This window comes from Canis lupus, chromosome 9, assembly GCF_048164855.1.
Source record: "Canis lupus baileyi chromosome 9, mCanLup2.hap1, whole genome shotgun sequence".
In the NCBI taxonomy this organism is placed as follows: domain Eukaryota; kingdom Metazoa; phylum Chordata; class Mammalia; order Carnivora; family Canidae; genus Canis; species Canis lupus.
The window spans coordinates 66490884-66516568 of NC_132846.1; the positions used below are offsets into that span (position 1 = coordinate 66490884).

Consider the following 25685-nt stretch of genomic DNA (forward strand, 5'->3'; position numbering starts at 1 on the left):
GATGTTTTTTGGTGCCTGGGTTTGCTGCAGACGCTCTCTCTCCCTCTCCCTCTGCGCCCCCCACCATGCTCTCTCTCTCTCTCTCTCTCTTGCAAATGAATCTTTTTTTATATATAAATCAATAAATAATAAATAAAATGCTACTGTTTTGGATGCTTGAGTGGCTCTGTCAGTGGAGGATGCAGCTCTTGGTCTCACGGTTACTGCCCATATTGGGCAGGAGCTTATTGTTAAAAAATTAAGGCATTACCTATTTTTAAAAAATAAAAATAAAAACAGGGGTGCCTTAGGTGGCCAAGTGGGTTGAGCAACTGCCTTGGGCTCAGGTCATGACCCCAGCGTCCTGGGATGGAGCCCCCCACCCCCACCCTCGCTCAGCGGGGAGTCCACTCCTCCCTCTCCCTCTGTCCCTCCCCTGCTCATTCTGTCAAATAAATGGATAAAATTCCTAAAAACAAACAAAAGCAAAAAATGAAATGTGACGTTCTGTGCATCGTGGATGTTTGTGTATTCATATGGGGTTAAATCAATGCTAATCTTGATTGCAGATGCACTGGGCGGTACGCCCTGAGCCCCCCTCCCCACCCCACCCCACCCCCACCCCACCCCCGCGCCCTCCCGCACCCTCCTGCCTGGGGGGCCTCTGGGGCAGCCACACCTGCAGCACAGAGGCCTACTGGGCTCCGGCTCGGGCTCACCTTCAGCGCCCCCTGCAGGAAAAGCCCCCCCCCCCCCAGCCTTCCTCTGAATATAAAGCGCACTTCGATGACCTGATGCCCCAAACTGTCCCCTAGCCTGCAGCGACACCCCCCAGGGGACTCTGTGGGGCGAGGTCAGTCATGAAGCTCAATTTGAGCAGAGCCGCCGACCTCGAGGGCACGGCCGGGGCACAGCCGGGTTCCCCTCGGACGTCGCACACGTTCCCGGGGCCCCGGTAGGTTCCCAACCAGCCGGTTCCAGAGCTTCTTGGGACGTAGAAATGGGAAAAGGCAACGATTTCTCTGGAACACGGTTGTTTAAAGAGCTCTTCAAAATAAAATGTTTGAATGATTGGTTTGGGGTTTTTTTGGGGGGGGGTGTTAGTAGGTACCACTTGTGCAAGAGCAAAACGGTCAACAGACTCGCACATCTAAGCGGGTGTATCACGGACTCGGTGTTTCCCCTGGGCAGGATCTATCGGGCAGGTGAATCACGGGGAAACCGGGATGCAGCAAAGGTAAGTGACTTAGTCTTTGGGATGGAGAGTGGCTAAAACTCCAAAATAGGGCACAAAAGGCTAAGAAAAGCCTTTAGAACCAAAAAGCATTTTTTTAAAAGATTTTATTTATTATTTATTCATTCATTCATTCATTCATTCATTCATTCATTCATTCATTCATTCATTTATAGAGACACACAGAGAGAGGCAGAGACACAGGCAGAGGGAGAAGCAGGCTCCATGCAGGGAGCCCGATGCAGGGCTCGATCCCGGTACCCCAGGATCACACCCTGGGCCGAAGGCAGATGTTCAACCACTGAGCCATGCAGAGATCCTTAAAAGGGTTTTGAAGACAATAGTGTATTATGAAGGGGAAAATTTTTAAAATAAAACTTCAAGCTGAGATGGAGAAGAGAGGTGTTGATTTGGCATTAGAGGAGTGTCCGTCATAAATGAAAGGGGAGACTGTATGGAACTGTGACATCGATACTGATGTTAAAAGCAGAGTGGAGCAGGGAGAGGGGCTGCACTTAACTTTTGCTAAGCGTTAAACGCATTTTGGAGGTAGAGCCTAAAAATAACTGGGCCCCATCTGGGTGGACAAATGCTCACATTAGGGTTTTGGAAGCGGAATTAGTACCTTGCACCAAGCAGCCATGCTTTCCTTTATTCCTCAGTGGAATCTGAATCTAACAGATTGGTTTGCCCTCTGCAGATAGTCTAGAAATTCTTACGGTAAGGACATGGCAGGGTTGGCTTTTCTCAGCCGCCCCTGAACCCAAACGACTGTGCCAGCAGCACCTTCTTTGACCTTCATTTCCAAATGCTACCCCAGATGGACCCTCCATGTCAAATTTCCCTGTAACCAGGGAATCCTGGACATCAGGTTGAAAGGGAGCCAGTTCCCCCCACAATCCCAAGGCTTCCCCAGATCTGTGTTTAATGCCAGGGAAGCAAGACATCTGAATGGCTGGGGAAAAAGGGAGACCAGGTGGTGTCTTAGAAGCAGGAATTCCAAGTCTACAGCGCCCCTGTGTGGTTTCTGTCTCAGCTTTGCAAAATATCACTTGCTTTCTCATTTCCATTTTATAAGGGACAAATGGCTGGAATGATTAGCTGGGTCTAACTGATGTCCTCCCACTGGGTTCTGAGCTCCCCAAGAGCAAGGGGGCACCTTTCAACTCTGGGACATAGCACATAGTAGGCATTCAGCAAACAGTAACTCTAATGCTCACACGATACTTCAAGTGTAGGAGACCCTATTCTAAGCACTTTGCATGTATTAAGTCATAGGATCCTCATGCCAATCGTATTATCTCTGTTTCATAGAAGAAACTGAAGCACAGAGAGTTTAAGCAACTTCCCCAAGGCCACATGGCTAACAAGTACTGAAGCCTGGGTTCAGCCCTAGACAGTCTCTAAAATCTGTATTTTTAGCCATTATACCAGTAGTACCCAAAGTTGCCTGTGCACAAATCACTTGGGGGACCTCTAAAAATAAGTCCCAGGTATTGTGATTTATCTCGGGTGTGGCCTGAATTTTGGAACTGTTAAAAGATGGCCCAGTGCCTCCAATATGCAGACAAGTTGTGGGGACTACTGCATTATACCACCCTGCCTCACGACTCAGCAGATTTGTTTGCTGAATTTAATTTGCTCCATGTGGAACTGCTTTCAGGAATATAAACAAGTCCAGGAGGAAAAAAAAAAAAAAATCCAACTCAATAGTGGTAAATGATCTACGAGTGCAACTACTTATAATCCCAGTAGGGTACTGCTAAGTGTGGGGCTGCAGTCAGACATCCCCGGACTCAAATTTTCAATTACAAGCTACGTGTTAGCAGTCAAGCCAGGTGCTCGTCAACCCCAATTTCCTTCCTTCCTAGACCAACGGGACCCAGCTGCCAGGTTCCCTTCATGCTGGGTGCCATGACGTGCCAGGATTCTGACCAACAGTACGCGGGCGGACGTCTCTAGCTCGGAGCTGCCTTCTCCCTCTCCCCAGCCCCCATCCTATTCCGGGGGAGGCAGAGCCATAAGGTAGGGGGAGCCTGGGCTCCCCCATCACCACCTGAGTAGAACTACCAGATACTCAGGAGCAGCGGCTGAACTTTACGTGAATGAAACGTGGCTGGGATTGGGGGGTTCCTCTGTCATTAGTGACAAGCGTTCCTTGGCTGGTAGACCGTGTGGCTTTGGGCAGGTCACTTGCAGGGTGAATAGCGCAGACACAAGATGATGCCCGAGTGCTGGGAGGCTCTGACCTGCTGCTCCGGAGGCTCCAGCAGCAGATGGGAGGGTAGGAGCCTGAGGGTGGCATTTATTCCTCTGGCCCCTCTGGTTACTTCCCTGCATGCAAGGTCATCGTTGCCACCAGACGGCCCCTCCTTCAGCTGCAGGTTCTGGAGTCTCTCGCACTTTCTCCCAGCCTGCCAGGAGGCTTTAGTGTTGCTCCACTTGCTTCTCGGGAGGAGAGAAATCACCACGGACTCCTGGCTGAGGCCCAGGACAGACCCAGAGCTGAGAGTCAAAGAGGCTCCCAGGGGCCATGTCCACCAATGCTAGGCCAGCCAGTCCCTTACGGCCTCCCTATAGTTGTCCGTGTAGCCGTCTGCAAGGCCCTTGTTGACGCGGAGTGTGCAGGCCACACGGATGGATGCTGAGCACATCAGTCACAGAGTAAATACTGAACACACGCAGTCGTCACCTACTTCGTCTACGTGTATTTGTATGACTTCTCATTGCTAAAGCCAAGGAACAGTAAAACTGCACTGAATAGAGGGCATCTCCGAGCACTAACCATGTGATCTTGGGCACATAACTTTGCCTCTCTGGACTTCATCCTCGACTGCAAAGTGACTGTGCAGGACTAAGTTCATTCATTCCTTCATTCACTCACTAGGCCCCGAAGCCTTGATTCTGGGCAAGGCCCTGTGCCAGGTTGTGTGTGCCCTGCCCTCACGGAGGGTGTCAGACAAAACCCTGAGGCAAGTCAGTGTGGACTGATGAGAGGAGGGCCACAAAGGTTTGTTATGTTTAAAGGAACATGTGCTACAATGGAGAATAAAGAGGTAGGGTGGCTGGCCCTGTCTGAAAAGGACGAGGAAGCAGGCAGAGGGAGCATTCTAGAAAGGAATGTTGGGAAGGCTCTCAGGCACGGTTCTAGCTCCAAGAGGCACATTATTCCCCCCAGAGGAGGCACTGTGAGCCCAGTGGTTGCTCCAGGTGGATTTTGCACCCAGGGAACGTTTGGCCCTATCCGTGGACATTCTGGTTTTCACAGTTGGGGAGGGGTGCTACTTCCATCTACTGGGTAAGGCCAAGGGTGCACCTAGGCATCTTGCAGTGCACAACATGTCCCCTCCCCAATGGGGGATTATCCAGCCCCAAACATCAAGATTGCTAAGGTGGAGAGACCATGACTTAGCCCTGTCCGTAGATTTTTATTTAACTGATGCTGAGTGGGGCCTGAGACGAGAGAGAGAAAAGGAAGAAAAGAAAGAGAAGAAAGAAAAACCTCCAAGTGGCTCTAACCCCTTCATACAGGAATGTGGGCAGAACCAGCAACTAGAGCAGCTGGTCCAAGCCAGGAGAGGGGAGCAGGGCTGGAGATGCAGGTGAGAGATGGAGAAACAAGTTTGTTGTTGCCTTTGGCTCGAGTGTTCTAGGAATTGTGAATCTTAATCTTCTAGCAAAATTCCTTTCTCAGTTTCCTAATTACTGAGGAGTTTTCACTAATTCAGACAACTGTGCAGCCTCCCCTTAAATGAAGTCCTAGGAGGAGCGTGGGGTTTGGGGGGTCACACCACGTGACCACAGCAAGGTTCCTGACCTCTCTGAACCGGCCTCCTCCTCTGGAAAACAGTTACTACACCAACTGCCCCGGAGGTTACGGAAGGAGCCCGCGCACAACACCCACAGAGGTTCCCATCCCTCCTTCAGGAGCCACGTGTGGTGTTTCCCTGATAGCTCAGAGTGGTTTTACATAGTGACACCGGTCATATCAAAACCTCTTTTAAAGCACTGCCTTTATAAGTATTTAAAATTTCTCTTTTACAAGTAAAAACATTCCCCCATATAGAATGGATTAATCAAGTATTTACCTAGGTCCCTCAGATCAACACTACAAGGTACGTCTGCCCCGAGTCCACCCTGTAGGGCTGAGATAACAGAGTGATTAATACGTGGCGTGGGGTGGCGAACTTTGACACCACATGCCCTAGGTATCGCAGAAACAGGAAGCAGGACACATGATTTGCCATCACAAGCACCGGGGTCATAGGAACAGTTTCTCAGTAACAGGATCGGACACAGACCTACGTCCCGCCCCGAGAAGTGTTTCACACAGGCTTTGGGAACAGTTCTTGGCGAAAGACAATAGTGTGTAAACCAAACTCCAAAGAGTAAATATTTTAATTTTCTTCCAAGGTACTCATTTCATAATATTTCCAATAGTCACACTGACAAGTTACATTTCCACAAAAATACTCGTACAGCAGCAGTATTCTTAAATTCTCACATCCAAAATTATCTTAAGCAGGGAAATTAGGAAACTTAGCAACGAGGATACAACACCGTGGTGAGGTTAAGTTCAGTCTCTAAAGTAACTCAGGATGGATTCGCAGAAGAGCCGAACTCGGGGCCCCTCCCGAATTCCACAGTGAAAGAGCAACCAGTCCCGTGTGACCGGCGACTTCTACAATGTAAGACCAATCCAACTGGAAGCTGGAAGCTGCCATATGTCATAGGTACGGAATACATGTGAAACGGCAAAGTAAACATATTTCTTAAAGGAGGGGCCGCTATTTCCACCGCCCGCAGCACTAGAGGGGTCACGGGGCCCGCCGACGACACATCTGCCATCTCGTGACACACAGTGGCGAGCACTCTGGCACCTGCTACAAAGCCACCCGCTTGGGACCACAGTGCCCACGGTTGGTACGGGAGGCAAAAATCCCTAACACCGTGTTTTTTGAAAACCACCGACATCTCAAAGTGTGAATTGTTGAAACTCAAATTTCCCATCCCCAAAGCAGCCCGTCCTGACGGTGCGTTAGAAAAACCTTTTCTGTGTCTGACATACAGTAACAGGATCTAAGGAAGGTGTACTCCCCACGGAAGGTGGGGACTTACGGCAGCTCTGCTTTACGAGGACTATTAAAGGGGGTGGTGTGCCTACGAGGTCCTGGAAATATGGAGATAAAAATAAATTGGCATTAAAGCACTCAACTAGGCTTCTCTGGAAAGACTGACTATACCTTCCAGTAAACAGAAGATTGCTTGATAAAAGATTTCCCCCCCTACGTGAACTATACTCTATACGAATAACCTTCCTAGTTAAACCTAAGATTCACAAATTTCTAATTGATTTATTCTACTTGACACTAACTGGTACGTCCAATGGATGCATCTGCAGGTACAAAAGAGTATCACTTTGTTTTTGATGGTCCCTTACTCTCAAGCTCAAAGAACTTTATGGACACCGGCCCTAATGTCTTAGGTAGGTCAAGACGACGTGAGGGGACACAGAGTAACTGCTCACCATGAACACCAGCCCTGCCACACGCCTCCCCATCTCTCTCTGAGGAATACGATCCGATGCAGGTGTAAGAAAATGGAAGCAAAGGCCACTGATTTCTCTGAAGTCACGATGCTTTTCACATCTACAGAATTTAATGTTACGACAGTTGTTAACCCTGAAACCACGTAGTGGAGGGTGCTCATTTACAACTGCTGGAAGTCAGCACTGCCTGCCGCCTGTCCGCTCTGGCCTGGGTACACACAGTGCCCAGAACCCAATCCCAAACCCACCCGTGGGAGGCAGGACACCTCTGGACCAGCAGCCCCTGCACCGGAGCAGACACGGTGGTCTAGGCGGTTCTGAAACTGAACAAAGGAACCGACCCTACAGAACACCCTTTTTTAAATGAGAGGACCAGAAATATTCCTCCTGGAAATATTTAATACCATTTAAAAGTGACACAGGAAACACTGGTTTTTAGTATTTATGCTATTCTAGGCACATTGCGACTTGGCAAGATTTCCTAAAGTGAGTCTTGCATTATAAAAATATTGATGTTAAATACATGTGCTTAAAGTGGGAATCCAAAGTAGACCCAAACCTCACTAAAATGAAAGTTTATTGCTATGCCCAGAAGAAATGCTGTATTACGTCTATCCTAAAAGGCAAGTATTACAAGATATTCTACTCGTAAATAATAGCGATCTGGGGAGAGACAGGAAGGGACACTGAGGGTGCACGCCATTCAAGAGGAGGGACTGCCAGGGCCTTCACTGCCTTTATAAAGTGGTCTTCACAAGTCTCTGTAACACTGTGCTGTTCTAAACCTCGCTTCACCTGGACTCCTGGGGGAGACACCTGTACGGCCTCCATGCAGTGACAAGTGGACAAACACAGTCTACTCCATGCAGAAGAGCACATCAAAAGTCAACCACACAGGTACTGTGGCCACTCAGACACGCAGTACTCTGGGAGATCCAAGAGTTCTTTGGGGCCGTGGCAACCGTGTGTGGTGTGACCTCAATGCTCCCCTTCAGCGCCACCACCTGAGGTGTCACCAGTCTGGAACACTCTACTGAGCACTACATCTCACACCATCATTCTCTCTCACACACACACACACACACGCACACATACACGCACACACCCTGAACATCCAAAAACCTCTGCTGGGCCTTATCATACAAAACCCCTTAGTTTACAGACAGACCCTGAGGCTTAGAGAAATGTAACGTCTTGGCCAAGTTATCTACCGAGTGAGTGCCGACCTGGCAGCCCAAGGGTCCTCCCTGACCCTCTTCTTACTATGTCACTGTGACATAAAGCTGGAAAAGACATTTTTAAAAAAGAAAAAACTGAGGATACTTAATAATGCAGAAGTGTTCAAACACAATCTACATCAACACCTCAAAACAAGAGCATCTCGGTTAAACTGGCAACACACGGAGCCTTGATACTGAGCCTTTCTGAGTCAGGTTTCTGGTTCCCAAACCCAGATTCTGTGGCTAGCAGGTACAGGAGCACAGAGAGCGAAAGGACCATGGAGATTACATTATGAAGATATATGTTAAAATAGGATTTATACACCGAATCTGTCAAAAGACAGGTCTGTTTGCAACTCCAAGTGCAAAGATGAGGAGGGCTCTTTCCCCCTATGCTATATCTAACTGAACTTAAATAATTAGTAAAACTATAGAAAATATATTTAAAAATCAAAGAGATTTTGTATCTTTAAGTTTGATCAAGGGCTGTTCAATTTGATTAACCATCAGAGATAACATACCTACTATGCTGTTTTAAGGAAACATGGAGAATCACGGGGTCAGTGAGCAAGGTGGTCAAAACATGCCCCCAAGCAGGCTGAGCCTTCGTGATAGTGAACAGGCGTGGCTACTGTTTACTCAGGATCACATTCTACATGGGTTCCATTTAATTGGAGAGAGTAATAGATGGTTCCATGACACTTGAACACATGGTTGTCTGAGCAATCCCTTTTTAAAGTTTTTCAGCAGTAAAAAGGAAACAAATATTAAATGCTGTTTAATGCAATTTTTATAAATTTTAAATGTCCAGATGTCTGCTTTACATTGCTTTCTTGTTCAGAAAATCTAGAGAATGGAATTGATTCTGGATCATTTTTTTAAACCCTAAACTGTAGTTTTGAAATTCAAACTGATGTTGATGGCATTCTCCCCACTTCAGAAAATGAGAATTCACATCATTCAACTTTAAACAGTGGATGAACACAAAGCCTTGCACTTCTTTCTGCTAGATTAACCTAAAGCAAAAAGTGAGTTCTTAACAATTTCCCTCTCGCTCCTAGGTAATGATTTACTTGATATCAGCCAAAATCAGTTCTGAGAAAGTATTCCCAAGTGTCTTGGGAGGGATCCCAGTATTGCATCTATGAATATGCTCTAAGAGAAGCAAAATATTCATGGAAGCATAAAACAATTTTACCTTTAAATAAAAATACTTTATTCATTCCTGACAGGTTATCAAAACGTACATTGTTAACCAAGTAAAAACGGTACTTTGAAATAGCTGACTAGGGCATATTTGGAGGATTTTTGGTTAATTTCAGAAAAGTAAAAATCATTTCCAATCTCCCTTTCCACACATTCCTAACAAGCTTGCACTCTATACGCTCAAAAGTGAACGCATAAACAATCATATGGGCCCCAGTTCATTATAGAACGCATATTTTCATTGATACTTAAAATAAACGGAAGTTACATTTGAGTTAGCTTCCTTTGCCAAAAACATTCAGTCTTACTCTATATTGTGAAGATTTGTAAATTACATAACGAATATATCACGACTTGTATTAATCTAAACGCGCACGCGCGTGACACACACACACACACACACACACACACGATAAAGTGCAACACAACAGAACATGTCTGCAACATTCACGTCCTCAAATGCCCACAGAAAGATTTTCTGAGGGAATGGAAATAATGTTCTCAAGTGCACGGACACTAAATCCAGCAGACTAAGTTATTTATTCCTCAGTGATATTTATATTAAAATCCTATTTGCTGTGCTTTCCCTGTGGCTTCTGTCTCTCATTCTCAATGAGAGTTTTGAAGCTGTGATTCTTTTTTAAACCTTGAGAAATAAATCAACTCCTCAGGGCAACATAAATAGTGCTTTCAAAGTACGCAAATGTTTCTGAGCACTCTGTACTGTAACAGGCTTCCAATGATCTCTTATCTATACCAAGGAGAAGTACAGCCATTTTAATAAAAGCAAGGATTCCACTCACTTGGCAGCAAACACTGAAGGACTTTTGACACTAGCCACCAAACATTTCTCTAGGCAAGTACCAAACTAGCCCTAAAATGTCACAAGTTTTTGGTTGCATGTTGCTTTGATATTAAATTATTTAGCTAAGAAATGCTTTTGTTCCTGAGATGAGCACAATAAAGTTAAATGAATAACCTCTAAAGCTGCCAATGGGACATCACTCCTTATTTCCACCCTCATAATATCTTCATAAAGAATTGTGTCGGAAATATCAGTCTTCCCCATGGCGCCATTTCTGTGACTCGTCTTGCCGAACATCTGGTCTAATCTGGTTTCTCATGCCACCTAATACATTTGATGTTGCTTCTGTGGCCACAATCAGAGGTTTCACCACTGCGGGAGGAATCTGGCGCAGGACCTCGCCCACAGCACCAGTGACGCCTCTGCTCTCATGTTCTCGTGCTGCAGTTTCATAAATCGTCTGAGCTGTGTCTGTAAGTCCCTAAAGGGGGAAGAGGAAAGAAGGTCAGAAAAATCTCTAAATTATCCTATTGTATACAACTTTAGCAGAGTTCATCAACATTATGCTTGTAACAAGACAAAAAACAAACAAACAAATAAACAAAACAAAACCCACTGTGCTTTTGAGATAACCCCGGATAATTATGACAAAATTATAATTGTAAGGGAAAATAAGAGGCAATTATTATGATTTAGCATTTTGTTGTGACATGTGCATGTAGAAAATGTAGCTAAGCTACCAGTTCATGTAGGGAAGTGCAAAGAAATATTTAATGATCCAAGAGTAGCTTTCCTGGCACTATTAATCACTCTAGTTAAACTCAGCAAACAAAGCTTCTAGAATAAATATAATCACAAAAGGAACACGGTGATAGTTCCTTTGATTCAACTGTAACAGAAAAATCGAATCCTATGAAGCTCCAGAAAATTGTTTTTAAATTACTGGCTATGTACTAGAAAAGATAATTATGGAATATTCAATTAAGATAAAAGGCTAAATAGAACATCTTAATAAATTAAATAGAAAAAAATTCTAAGAACATAAAGCAGGGACATGTTTAAAAATTAAAAAGTTTCTGTAGCATTTTTCATTTTCTTAAAACTGTGTAACATTAAAATAATCATGACTGCTAAAATGCTTTAAAGCTGAATATATAAGAGTGTCAATCAAGCCAAAGTGGTAAAACTTCACGTGACTTTTGAATCTCCCATTGGTCTAACTCAATTCCTCAGGGTACACGAGGGACTTTGTGACCGTTTCAGTGAGTGGCACAAGGAACTCTGGGCTCTCCAGGGAAACCGAGGAACCTTGTCTGAACCCAGAACCCAGCCATCGTTCCGACAAGCTAACAAGAGTATCATTTCTTCCTGACACGGCAGCAAAAATATGTAATACCAAGAAAAAGTACAGAACTAAAAAAAAAACAAAAAACAAAAAAACAAGTGTTATTTTTAAAACTATCGACAATAAGAGAAACCAAAACAATAAAGAAAATGCTCATGGTTGGATCCACTCATCCCCATCACCATTCTCCCTCCTCTCTCAGCTCCCCTCCCTAGCCCACAAATAATAAACAGGTACTAGTTGATTATAATGTAGTGAGAGTGAGTACCATACTGAGTCTGGAGACAACACAAGTGAATTAATATCTCAGCTCCATCACTTAAGTGTGTTACCTTAGCAGTCCTTTCTTTCATTCTTTTGTTGGTCAAGTCCTTTCAATGGGGAATTAAAATTCTGTGGTGAGTGTCAGACTTCAATGACACAATGCACCCGGAGACAGTGGCACAGCACAGCAGGCATGCAGTGCTCGGGAAGCATGCCTGGACCACTGCCACCCTCACCACAGCTACCTGTCTGCCACCAAGGGGAATGATGTAAAGCAGGGATCAGCCAACTTTCTCTGGAAAGGATGGCAAATATTTGTGGGCATACAGTTTCTATCACATATGCTTTTTCTTTCATTTTTTACAATCCTTTAAAATTGTTAAGATAATTCTGAGCTAGTAGGGCCACAGAAAAACAAGTCTGGGCCAGATGTGACCTATAATCTATTGCTGTGCCGAGCGCCCAGGTCTAAAGGACGAGCGTATCTGTGAAACATCTGGAATGTTTTCTCTCAATCTTTTGAATTACTAACATCTAGAAGGGAAAAGACAAATTATCACCATGTAGGAAGCCTCTATTTTAAAAAGTTTTTAACACAGAAGTCAGATTCCATCTAATCAAGCACACCCTACTATCTCAATCCTGCTCACTGTTCTCACCTTCCGTTCTCACCCCATTCTTCACATTGACAGTTTTAGAGAAAGAACCACATGGCAGATCCGATTTCCCAGGGTCCAATCGTGGCCCAAGAGTGATTCACCCGACTACACTGGGGAGCCATTCCTGCTGAGCTGGTGTCCTCATGGGCAAGTGAGGAACACCACCTACCTTTAACAGTTGCTGTTACTTTGCTGGCACAAAGTAAGCGGATAAATATTTTTTTCAAATGAATGTAGATTAAATCAGGCAGGCATTGTGCTAACTTTAAAGTGCTAAAAGCCAGGAAGCAGGCCAGCTGGCTCTGGCCCGCCCACTCAGGTAAGCAAGCACTCACCTCTTTCACAACACTGTAGGCCTTGGCCACACCTTCTCGCAGGTCCACTGGCTGGTGGGCTAAGCGGTGATGAGGAAACCTTTTGATCTTCTTGGGCTCAATAGAAAGGGTCCCAGGAGATACCATATCATAAGCAGTCTCTGCTGCTGCCTGGATCATTTTATCATAAAGAAAGAAACGAATCAGAAGGAAGTCTGCAGAGTTATGCTTCAATAATGCACTTCTCATCGGGAGTGAGGAAGAACAGAGGGACTTGCAGGCCCTAACGCAGGCACTTCTGCAGTATCAGGAGTTGTTCACAATAAAAACTTAGCACTTTTAGAACAAGAATATAGAAGTGCATGCTGAGAACTAGTACATGGATTGAGGGGACTTTCTCAGTCGCTCCTCTGTCCTTCTGAGAACACTCTCCATGTTACCAGGTGAATCAGAATGCCCTGTCTGTGAACTGGATAAGGTCAACCAGAGCCTCATACTTAACAAACCTTAATTCGTCTACTGTTTGATCTGTAATGCTTTCTTCACATTTGGCTATGATCTATTCATATAAATGAGAATTTATATTACTTAATTACGAATTACTTAACACTGAACAGCTGAGCAATAAAACAAAAACATTAAATCATAAATAAAACCTCTATTCTCAACATTTGTATATTTAAAAATACTTTTTTAATCAAAATATCTTTTAATAAACAAAAAAAAAAAAACAACCATTTTACAGTAGCTATTCCTCTCTGTACAGTAAGTAAGGCAGTCTGTGGAGAATACCTGTATAGTCTGAACCATTCTGTTTGTGAGCTCAAGAGCAGCCATCGCTGTTGAGGTGCCAAAGGAGGCAGCGCCTCTCTGGAACCCTCTGACAATACGACCGTCCTTCCGGTATTGCTCTATCGGTAACCAGACCAAGTCCTTTAGGCCTTGCACTAGAACAACAGTCAATACAGAGAGATCAGCAGGAGTGCTGGAGATCAGAACCCTGCCATCATTTTAACCCTGGGGTTTTTAACCTCAAATGGGATGCCAAGTGCTCTTACATGTGTGGTCATGCACACATGTCCTCACAGAGACTGTCCCAAAGGCACTCATAACTCCAAATGGGTTAAGAATCACAGATCAAGCAATAAATCATCTTTTGATTAAAAAAGAAAACTCACCTAATTGTACTAGTGAATGCATAGGCCCCACACCTCCCAGGATTCCTGGTAGCTGATTCTTCTTAATGTCAGTAAGCCATTCGGTGATTGCATATGAAAACAATTTGTCAACACCTAGCAAGCTAGAGCAAATAACTATTAGTATACAGAAAAAAGAAAGAAATTTGTAGTTTCAGGTAAGTTGGGGTTTTTTGTTTTTTTAAGTTTTAGGGGTAGAATTTAGTGATTCATCACTGGCATGTAACACCCAGTACTCCTTCTATCATGTGCCCTCCTTAATGCCCATTATCCAGTTACCCCATTCCCCACTGCCCCCAGCCCCTGCCTCCCCTCCAGAGACCCTTAGTTTGTTTCCTGGAGTTGAGTCTCTTATGGTTTGTCTCCCTCTCTGTTATTTTATTTTTCCTTCTGTTCCCGTATGTTCATCTTCATCACATGAGTGAAATCATACAGTATTTGTCTCTCTGACTTATTTCGCTTAGCATAATAATATGTTGGGGGAAAAAATATGTTGGGATTTTTTAACTTAAAAGAAAATTTACCAGTTACAAAGACAAAATAGTATAGATGTTTGAGCTAAATATATATATATACACACACACACACACACACACACGTATATGTACATATATATAATCCAGCTTAATGTTAGTAATTTCTACAAGGCTTCAGTAACATGTATAAATGTGTTCTTCCACTGTTCCTATTTCTTGAACATCTAAAGCTCTAGCATAGGGGGCACTTGGGTGGCTCAGTCGGTTGAGCAGCAGACTCTTGGTTTCAGCTCAGGTCATGATCCCAGAGTCCTAAGATTGAGCCCCATGTCAGGCTCCATACTCAATGCAAAGTCTGCTTGAGATTCTCTGTCTCCCTTCCTCCCCCCTCCGCTCTTCCCCACACTTACATGTACGCACGTGTGCACGCTCACTCTCTCAAAACAATAAAACCCTTAAAGCTCTAGCACAGGATTAACTCAATGTCTACAAATTGCTACATGGTTCTCAGCTATTAACAGTCATTATATTGTGAACTTCCAGCCTTTTCACTAAATGAATGAATTTTTATGACTCGGGAAATTATTAAAAAATAACTATAGCTATTTTTGAAAAATACTCTGTTATTAGTAGCTCCTAATCAGTAAGCCTCCTCTGAAAACGAGCTCTCTGCACACAATAATGTAAAATAATGATTTATGTTTGCTAAGAAAAATCAATGTTTGATGTGTTGTAAACTAATTGCAGTCACTATACCGTAAAGCCTTATAGGATTTAAACTGACCTACCCATGCCGGTAGAAAAGCCTCTTTAGCTTCAGTTCTGAACAGTTTAACTGGGCCAGACCAATCAGAATCCCAGCTAGTGTACCCTTAAAAATTTTAAAAAGCCAGATTAATGTGTAATTAAGAGCTAACATTTAAAATAGTTATTTGGGCAAGTCAAAGTAATATTCATTCACTAATGCAGCTAAAACAAAATATTTACAGCAAAAAAAAATACATAATAATATATATAACCCAATTTATACTAAATTTTACTCACAGGTTAAAGTAAATTATGTTTACTTTAGAAAGAGTTAAATTTTAAAATCTTGCATGTCATTTCAAACATATAAACCGTGAGAGAAAAGTTTAAAAATTAACTCCATTAGAGAAAACAAGGGAGATAATCTTATAGAGTATATTTATATAAAGTTTCCAAACCTGATCCATTGATACGTGTTTGCCATGATAATCAAGTCGAATAGGTACTTCTGATGTGAATCTAAATTCTCTGAAGATAAAAAAAAAAAGGAGGAGAGTTATTTATATTCAAAAGTACTAATAGTTGAGATTAGATATAATTTGTTCAAATGGATAATAAAAACAAAGCCACAAGATTAATAATGTGAAGATCTCAAAGCCTAAATAAAGGGCAATGTCTTTTAGCTCTACTTTTTTCTTAAAGTAATATTACTAAACTAATGTTAATCATCTTATACGTTGTATTTATTTTATTTAAATCTTCACAAAAAGCATCTAGCTTACTAGATGTTTACCCTTGAAGAATTTATTCTGGCAGATATTCTCAATTTATATGGAGAAATAATAAAAGCAACCTTCAAGATTAAACCAAATAATATAATCATTACCAAGAAGTTTAAAAAAAAAAGGGGGGGGGGATTTATTTCAGCTCCATCACGAAGCAGAAAGTGCTAGAAAAGCCAGCCACAAATCTCAGTTTTACCAGGTATATGTGGTGTACCATGAGAAAGAACTTAAACTCTGAGCCTACCACACATCTTAGTAAATCTTTAATGTGCCACCTATGTTGGTAAATTTTAGTGAGCATTCTTGAAATTAATGTTTGACACACAAACATTGGGAATTCTGTGAGAATGAAATCATAATTATATACCAATGGTATACAACAAACAAAAGGAGCTGGCTTCCCAAAACTGGACTGTTAAATTAGACTCAAAACACAGTTTTTCTACAGAATTAATGTCTGCATTTATATCCTAAGCCATTCCACAGAAGTCTAATTTAGCCCACAGTGAAATGGAAATGCTGTATTTAAACATTAGTTACTAAAGAAGCCTGAGACCCCAGGTAATTCATCTTCCAAAAACCCATCTCCATTTGGTTCTCTGGGCATTTTGGTTCTCTTCCTTTCTTATTCTTTGTTTTCTTCATGGTACATAATATGACAGATCAGATAATTATTTGTAAGCTCAATAACATAGGGATTTTTCTTGATTTTGTTCACTGTGCCAAAACCTGGCATACACAGAGTAAGAAGAGCTCAATGAATATTTGTGGAATGGTTGGACCATCACTTAGAAAATGCACTAGACTGGGGATTACGATCAATGTTTTGGTCCTGACTCGGCCACTAGCTGTGTGGTCTTGAGCAAGTCAACTTATTTCTCTGGACATTAAAGTTCCTTGTCTGTGAAGTGAGTAATCTGGATTATACCACTGACTGCCACTCCTGCATCCTAGGACTTCTAGGAGCTTTCGAGAGTAGAAACAGAAATCCATAAGCTATTTTAGATAGTCTAATGGAAAAAAAAAAAAAAACCACAACATTTACCTAAGACTACACAAACTGACAAAAAAGTGTCAAATTTATTTGTTTTCAGGCCACAACTGTTAACAATTCAATTTCCTTTGGACTGGTTATCCAGTGTTCACAAAAAACAAAGAGTTCAGGTGTGATTAATATAAAATGAGAATTCAAATTCCTACTTCTGATACACAATTTTTTGGTAGCAAAAAACTTTTAAAGATCAATGTGGGAAAATAATAAAAGAGATTCTTCTTTCCTGGTAAAAGGTTTAGAACTGCCAGAGACCCTCTATCCCAGGATCTTTCCAATTCTCATAGTTCTTTTTTTCTCTTTTCTACAGTATACAAGATATATAAAACATGAAAGCACTTTAAATAGTTAAATTGTGCTTTGGGCCATATCTAATGTCTAACCTAAAGTCGGCTTGAAAAGACAGAATGTGAGGCCCATGGATATCAGCGAGAGTACAGGAAATGAGGGGAAGTAACTAACTGCCCCTCACAATACTGGTGGCATGGGTCTTCCTCCTTACTCCTTCCGACAGAGCCAAGACTCCAAGCCCCCCATGAAAGGCCAGGAAAGAATGAAGACGGGAAACATGAATGGGTCTGGGAATGAGAATAAATGCCAGCATGCAAGCAGCTAGCTGAGTTGTAGGGCAATAGTGAGAGCACACAGCACCAGCACAGCAGACCTGTCTCTCCTAAGAGTGCCCACTGAGCCAGAGACTGAAGGGTCAGGAAAGAACAGTGATGGGGAAGAACAGATGGAAAACCAGACAGAAAATTCCCACACGGGAGAAGGGGAGCACAGGGAAGCCCAGGTGTGTAAAGGAAAAGAGGAAAGGACATCAGGAGGTACAAATAAGCTGTAACAGAAACTGGGAAGAGGGACAGGAGGGAAAATGAAGCAGCTAGAGGAAAAGAATATTTCTGCTCCAGAATCAAGAGAAAGGACTCCTGAACCAGGGTTACTATGTGCATGAAGGGGTGCATGATGCATGGAGCCCACACGTAGATACCAGTTACTGTTTGACAGCACAAAGAAAACCTGTTGTAACCTCATGATTAGTGGTACATGAACACATTCAATAACCAACTACAAAGCTCTAAAATACTTCATTTGTTATCAAAATCAAGTGACTTACCTAAAAAACACGGGCTGATCACTAAATGATGTTTCTTCAGCTGAGAAGTCCTTCTCTTCTTCCCCATTAACCACTTCCGCTGAATTGGCACTATCATCTTGGGAAGGCTGCTTTGGCCCAGGGAAAGACAGAACTAGATTTGGCTCTTTGGAGGCGCTTAAATGCCTTGGCAAACTGCAGGTAACATCAGCTCCAGGAGACTTTTTAACTGAAAAAGTAATATGCACATTTGAAAAATGAGGAACCCTTCTACAGAGCAACCATTTAAAATTAATGTGGATTTAACTTGTTTTGCTACATTTCATTTAATAAACATAATTACTGCTACAGAGAAAATTGACTTCTGCCTTTTAAATTATTACTCTGACATAAACTGCATTTGTAAAATATTAAAAAAATAAATACAAAACATTTATATAAATGAAAATAAAGACTGTAAGTACACTCTCAAAAAGGTCTCATAACAATCAAAATCAATCCAAGTACTTGTTACAGACTTTATCAAACTATACACATTTAATACCTTCTGGATCTGGAGCCATTAGAAGCTCTACTTCCGTAGAAAGACTTGTGAAGAAATCCTTCAGGAAGAACAAGGCATCCTAAAATGAAAAGATGTAATTATAAGCAAAAGGCGGAGGTGGAGAGGGGAGACATCTATTTCTAAAACTAAAAAGTATCTTAAGGTCCCATATTTTACTCATTATTCATCCAGCACTATAATTTGCTAGTTCTTACTCTGTGTGAGGCACTGTTCCTAGTCCCATCGCTCGCTCACTCACACACACACACACACACACACACACACACACACTTCCTTGTTAATTCTCACAACTCTGAGAAAATTATAGATGTGAAATTAAGACACAGAGAAATTAAAAATTACATAGCTATTTCTAAATCAAAGTACACTTCAGTTTTCTTAGAAATACAATGTTCTTATTCTTCAACATCACTTCTCACTTGAACTGGTAGTGGTGATATTACCAACACAAGTAATAGCAGCTGGCAGACTAGATACTTCTGTGTACCCTGCAAGATCTATCTTATTTCCACCTTTACCACTGTTATATTGCGTTAATACATTTTCTTCATTGGATGTGATCTTCAAAATTAAAATCAGTAAAAATCACCCAGTGTGTGGTCTTTTGAAATTATATAAGGACAAAACTGCATGGACTTGTCTTAATGTTGTCCAAGCAAGCCACATTGTCCCAATACTAGCAGCTTTATTTTACCTACCTCATTCATACTAACAAATCCCTGTTGTAAAATACAAAAATTAAATACCTGAGCCTCTTCTTGTATTTCCCTTTCATTTAAAAAAATTCTTTAATATAAAACATTAATATTGTACCAGAATGCAGTGTGGTGGGGAATTACAGGGTCATGTTATTTCACAGTATGCCATAAGTTTGGTAATTCCAAAGGATCTGATCAACTATCAATCACATTGGTCAGAAGCATAAATGATGAAAGTCAGAAAGGTATTTCTTTAATAAATTTATTTTTTATTGGTGTTCAATTTACCAACATACAGAATAACACCCAGTGCTCATCCCGTCAAGTGCCCCCCTCAGTGCCCGTCACCCAGTCACCCCCACCCCCCGCCCACCTCCCCTTCCACCACCCCTAGTTCGTTTCCCAGAGTTAGGAGTCTTTATGTTCTGTCTCCCTTTCTGATATTTCCCACACAAGAAAGGTATTTTTCTAGCCACCATTGCATATGGGAGCCTGAGGGATGAAACTGAAAAACAAGCAAGTAGTTTCAACAGTACCAAAAATATTTTGGTTCCACAGTAAGGCAGTGAGTTTATAGAATTGCTCATTACATTATGCTTTACATTTATATATGTATATATTTTGCTATTCACATTACACACATATTACTATATAGATACATGTGTGTACATATACCTACACATTTGATATATATTTATATCAAATATTAGATGTTTACAAGGTTAATACCTAAAATGTTACTCTTTGACCACTAGATGGTGATATTTTAATGCAATAAATGCTTTGACTCTATAACTGCCTTCAAAAAAAATTTTTTTTAAACCCACAAGAAAATTCCAAGTATAAATTGCTCTTGAAAAAAAGACTATAGAAATAGTGGCTTTGTGTGTGTGTGCGCACTTTCACTACAAATGGACAAAACAACAGAAGAGGAGATACTAATCATCAGCGTTTCATTATGCTCTCAGAAGTTTTGATCTGGTATTTCTGCTAAACTCTTTACAACTCAATAAAACAATCTAATTTTAAAACTAGCAAGACACAGACACTTTACAGAAGGGTATACAATTGTCAAGCATATAAAAAGATGCTTATAGCATCACTAGTCATCAAGGAAATCCAAATTAAAACCACAATGAACACCAAATAAAAATCATTAAAATTAAAAATATCAGGTTTGGTGAGAATGTGAAGTAGCAGCAGCTCTCAAGGAGGGAATCCACAAGGGTATGACCACGGTGGGAAACTGGCAGTTTCTTACAATGCTCAAACACCTATCTACCTTATGGCCTGGAAACTGTTTATAATACTGAAAACATAGGTCCATAAAAAACTTGTATGCAAACTTCATAACAGCTTTATTTGTAACAGCCCCAAACAAGAAAACCACCCAAATGGATACACAAATTGGGGCACAGCCATACAATGAAATGTGTACTCAGCACAATGAACAGACTGAAAGAAATGAAGAGATATGCCTCAGATGATCACACAAAGATGAAGCTCCTGGCACAGGAAGCCAAATACATTTCCATTTAGCTAACCTATGGCGATAGGAAGGTCAATGGTGGCTTTAGGGGGTGTGGAGACCAACCACAATGGAGGGGGAGGGGATGACTCTGAGGGGAACAGAGGATGCTATTTCAACTGATGCAGTGGTTACTCAAGTGCGTGTACCTGTCAAGCTCAAACCTTACACCGAAAATCCTGGCACTTTATTATATGCAAATTATACCTCCATACAATCAACTTCTTAAAACTTTAAAAAATTTGGTTTATTTTTACAAACTTCAACTATAGCTATTTCTAGTTTATTTAAGGTCCTATGATAGAAGATACTAACAGTACAGTAAGACTTAAAGTGTTAAAATAATTAAAATGCCGTATTGAGGCAATCAAGTAATGATGCTAAAAAAAAAAAAAAAACCCCACAAATGTGCAAACTAGTACTGCTATGTATTCACCATCTCCAGCCACAGCCAAGCACATAACTTACCAGAACAGCTTCACATCTCTTCTCACAACCTGAATTAGGCCTTCAGTGCCTGTACAAAAATCTTAATGCAACTAACTCCACCACATTCCATAAGACCCTGCATTCCTTTAAGACTCACTTCAAGTGTCATCTCCTTCAGAAAGCCCTTCCTGATTACCCCTTATTCTTCTGAATTCCCTGCCTGGCTTTGGAGCCCCCTCTACTGGGACATACTATAGACTATAGACTATGTCTATCTTTACCACTGGTCCTCACCACAAGGTATTAAAGTAATCTGTTTTATGTCAGTATCTACCCCATACATAGATCTTTTAGGATGGGGATGTTCACTTATCTTTGTATCCTCAGCATCCTACTATAGGACCTGGAAAGAGGCTGGCATTCCACAAATCATTTGGGATTAACAAGCATATCTTCCCTACACTTATTTCCAGACAGTACAACACTGAAATAGATACCAGACTAGAAGAGTCAGGAAAACTGGCCTCTTCACAGTTCAGATCTCAAACTGCCCAGTTACACGACCTTCATCATCTACTTGCCCTTCCCTAGATGAAAATTGCTCCTCTGTTTCTTATTTAAATAACAAGTCAACATTATGAATCTACACCACTTAAGCAAAGAGTGCTATCCCACATATACTCTACTTTTCACACCAATATAAGGTGCAACAGGGCAATTCTGTTATTTCAAAAGCAGGCTATTTTCCATTTATTTTCGTCAGCTGTGACGTGCTTCAGTTAATAAGAACAACAGCTAACAACTTCTGATCTTTAACACTGTGCCAGGCACCAAGCTAAATATTTAATAAATGCTAGTCTCATTCGATCCTCATTTTTTTAAAAAAATGAAGCTGTATCTACTGCTATTACTTGGATTTTGTCAGTGAAGAAAGTGAGGCTTAGAGAAGTAACTTCCCCAAAGCCACCTAACTAGGGAAAGACAACAGTGGGTATAAACCCCAGTCTGACTCCCCAGCCCATATGCCTCACTGCTATAGTGCACGACGGCAGAGCATCACGTGTTCATACACCCTGAGTCAAGTCTGCATAAGAGGCACCAACTAGGTTTTAAGCAGCTGAGTCAAAGCAAAACCCAGAATAATTTGATGGAATATTTGCTAGAACATGGCAAAGTGGATTTATGCCTTTCCACAAATCTCTGTTGTGACCCGTTTAAGTACCAAATTTACTCATTTGTCATCTTGCCCAGGGCAGAAGGGCAGCCCTGGTGGCTCGGCAGTTTAGCGCCACCTTCAGCCCAGGGTGTGATCTTGGGAGACCTGGGATGGAGTTCCACGTCGGGCTCCCTGCATGGAGCCTGCTTCTCCCTCTGCCTGTGTTTTTGCCTCTCTCTCTGTGTTTCTCATGAATAAATAAATAAAATCTTAAAAAAAAAAAAATAGAGAGAGACAAGCCCTCTGATCTTTCCATCACAGATGTCAGGAAGTCATTTCCTACTCTCTGAAAATACCTGAGTACCTTCACGAGTGTGCGTACGTGAGCATGGGAAAATGGGAAGCATGTAGTGAGTGCTAGGTCACGTAGAAAATGAGAAGACCGGAGCACAACACCTACTAATGTTTACTCTCCAACAGTTCAGATCCCAAACGCCTGATGAATTGGCCCTGTTCCTTACCAGCAGAACTCTGCTTTAATTATGTAACTTTCCTAACAGTTAAGTAACAATAAACATTTTAATTCAATGAAATTACACCTCTCCTTCTGAATCTGGGACATATAAGCGTAACTTCATAGACGATGCATGCAATACAAACCTGGTCAATATTGAGGCGAAGTGGCATTAGGGATACTCTCAAGCAGCATTCCTGTGGTGACCTGCCAGACTCCGGTCGCACATGTAATGCTTTCACTGTCAGCTACAAGATAAGAAGAATATTTTTTCCCCAATGAAATTACAACCTTGTTTTCATTTAAAAAAAAAAAGAAAAGAAACAAACAAACAAAAAATCCCAATGTTACTCTTTAGAGGAGAACTAATAGTGGAATGGTTTCCCCCCTTTTCCTTAAAAGCCTGAATCACACTTTTCTGGGTCATACACTCCTGGAAAAACCTCATGAGAGAGATGGATTCTCTTTAGTGGGAAAGATGCAAATGACAGTGCTGTACACATAGTGTCCTGGGAGCCCACAGGGCCCCTGAAGCGAACCTGTAGAGCCACCCTCCAAAGATGGCTTTCTAGGACATTTCTTCCAGCAATCCTGAATCATTCCTATTCCACTAAAATTCAGAAAGTGTTAGAAATCCGGAAAACTTCCAGCAATACTAAATATTTTGTGTAGATCACTATGGACTTCTGGTTTTCCTCATGTATCGTCAGCAATAATAATTAATGGACCCTAAAAGTGACATGTAAAATAATTTTTAAATAATAAAACATTAAGCGGCATATTTAAAAGGGATTTTCATATTAGCATGAAAAAAAAAAACCTTCAATTTTCTCCAATCTAAATCTTCTGCAGTTAGATACAATAAACACACTTTTTGAAAAATACACAACAGAAAACATGAGGTCTTAAATCTTACCATGTTGGAATGAGCTTTTCGAGGCATTTCTTTACTACAATACAGGTACAAAAACTTATTCATTTGTGATGTTGCCAGACGATCTCGAATTTCAAGATCCTGCACAATGAACACCTGCCGGGAGACTGGGTGCTCTATGAGGCCAGAATCACACTCTGGCTTGCAAGGCGGGTAGACCTCGTGCTGAAACTTCACCTACACAGACAAAAAAACCACACACAACAATTTTTACCTTTTATTTAAATTACTTTTCCTCTTTAAAATGCAAAGTATCACCCATCATTTTCTTTGAATTCTCAGCTTCCACTCCACTTTCAGAGAACAGAACATTCCTTCATTTGTTCACTATATTGATCTACGTATGCCCCACCACACGAGGATAAGCTCAAATGACATTTCTTATTCAATCTTGGCAAAATCCCTATCCTTTTCAAGCAAAACCCTCCATAGGAATAATACACAAAATTATCATCTTGCATACCTATGAAACCACTTGAGAAAGAACCAGTGGAGGCAGGGCTCAAGTTCCAAAGGGGGGCAAGGATACAAGCAAATGCATGGAATCTTCATCACTACAATATCTCCATGTTAAGTACCCTAATATATATATGACACTTGGCACAATCCCAGATAAGCTGGAAGAATTGAATGCATATAATGTCATTGGTGACCTGAACATACTGGTCTCTAGACATTCATGAAGGATCTGATCACACAGGTCCTATCCAATAGCAGGCCCTTCCAGACATATCCCAGGGCAGTGGTTTCCCAAGTGTAGTCCTGGGAAAGGTATTATCAGAATCACCTGGGAACTCATTAAAAATGCAAATTCAGGGATCCCTGGGTGGCGCAGCGGTTTAGCGCCTGCCTTTGGCCCAGGGCGCGATCCTGGAGACCTGGGATCAAATCCCACATCGGGCTCCCGGTGCATGGAGCCTGCTTCTCTCTCTGCCTGTGTCTCTGCCTCTCTCTCTCTGTGTGTGTGACTATCATAAATAAATTAAAAAAAAAAAAAATGCAAATTCATGAGCCCCACCTCAGACCTACTGATTCAGAAATTCTGGGGCCCAGCAACTTGTTTTAATAAGCCCTCAAGAGGATTCTGATGCTTGCTCAACTCTGAAAGAGACTTCTCTAGGGACAGCCTGGGAAAACAAAAATGAAACAAAACCCCTCAAACTTCTCAGAACACCTGAGAAAGAAAAAGTAAAAGTTCTACAAACCCCCTGCACTTTTCCAATCCAAAGGGCTGGGACTTATGACTCAAGACCACAAGGTTGGGGAGTAACCAAAGAACCACTATTAATGCTCTTACTTCAGTGGCTTTTTCCTTTCAAAATGCCACCTTACCTTGCTTAATTGTATTTCCATTAAAAAGTCATGGTTTCTTCCTTTTCCCCCACATACCATGTTGCGTCCATGCCTTGTGGGTGTGTGAGAAGGTGAGCTGTGAGGACTGCTATAAATGGAAAAATAAAAATAAAAAATAAGAATAAATAAACCTTTTGTTAAAGGAAATATTTAAAGAAAGGTAATGAATAACCTCAGGAAAAACAGCAAGATAAAAAGAGAAAATAAGATTATAGAACTATCAACACATGGCCACAAACTGTTTCTCTATATCAAATCTACATCTTTATGCTTTAGAGACACTGAGAACGTGAATTTTATTACTGCCATTGTGGCAATCATCTGCCTGCTAAATATTTACGACTCTGGAAAAACTAACTATGGTGTTGGCATTCATATAACAAGACATGTAAAAATGAGAACTCTTGAGAAATTCTTTAGTACATCAGAAACTTCTTACAGTCAGAGTACAAATCCTAAATATCCCAATCAATACAGAAGAGAATTGAAGTTGTAAGTTCTTAAAAATCACTTTTAAATAGAAAGTCTATACACTGTTGTGCCAGAGGTTATCATTCCCTGAAGCCTTCTCTGATCCTCCCAC

At 41.6% G+C, this 25685-nt stretch overlaps 1 protein-coding gene across 6 annotated transcripts in view; it reads right to left on the reverse strand.

Moving 5' to 3' along the window:
* Positions 1 to 5593: 5593 nt before the first annotated feature.
* Positions 5594 to 25685, reverse strand: part of ATG2B (autophagy related 2B) — a 70875-nt gene continuing 50783 nt past the window's right edge. For 3 of the 6 annotated variants that reach the window (XM_072839837.1, XM_072839836.1, XM_072839839.1), the window contains exons 32-42: positions 25082 to 25190; positions 23732 to 23926; positions 22962 to 23063; positions 18470 to 18548; positions 17947 to 18154; positions 15452 to 15521; positions 15035 to 15117; positions 13753 to 13874; positions 13367 to 13521; positions 12596 to 12745; positions 5594 to 10473 (exon numbers count right to left, since the gene is read on the reverse strand). In XM_072839837.1, coding sequence (XP_072695938.1) covers positions 10243 to 10473; positions 12596 to 12745; positions 13367 to 13521; positions 13753 to 13874; positions 15035 to 15117; positions 15452 to 15521; positions 17947 to 18154; positions 18470 to 18548; positions 22962 to 23063; positions 23732 to 23926; positions 25082 to 25190 — 1504 coding nt within the window. In that variant the 3' untranslated portion in view covers positions 5594 to 10242. Of the gene's footprint in view, positions 10474 to 12595; positions 12746 to 13366; positions 13522 to 13752; positions 13888 to 15034; positions 15118 to 15451; positions 15522 to 17946; positions 18155 to 18469; positions 18549 to 22961; positions 23064 to 23731; positions 23927 to 25081; positions 25191 to 25685 lie in introns of those variants that run through there. The other 3 variants (XM_072839838.1, XM_072839840.1, XM_072839841.1) reach the window with 2 other exon arrangements.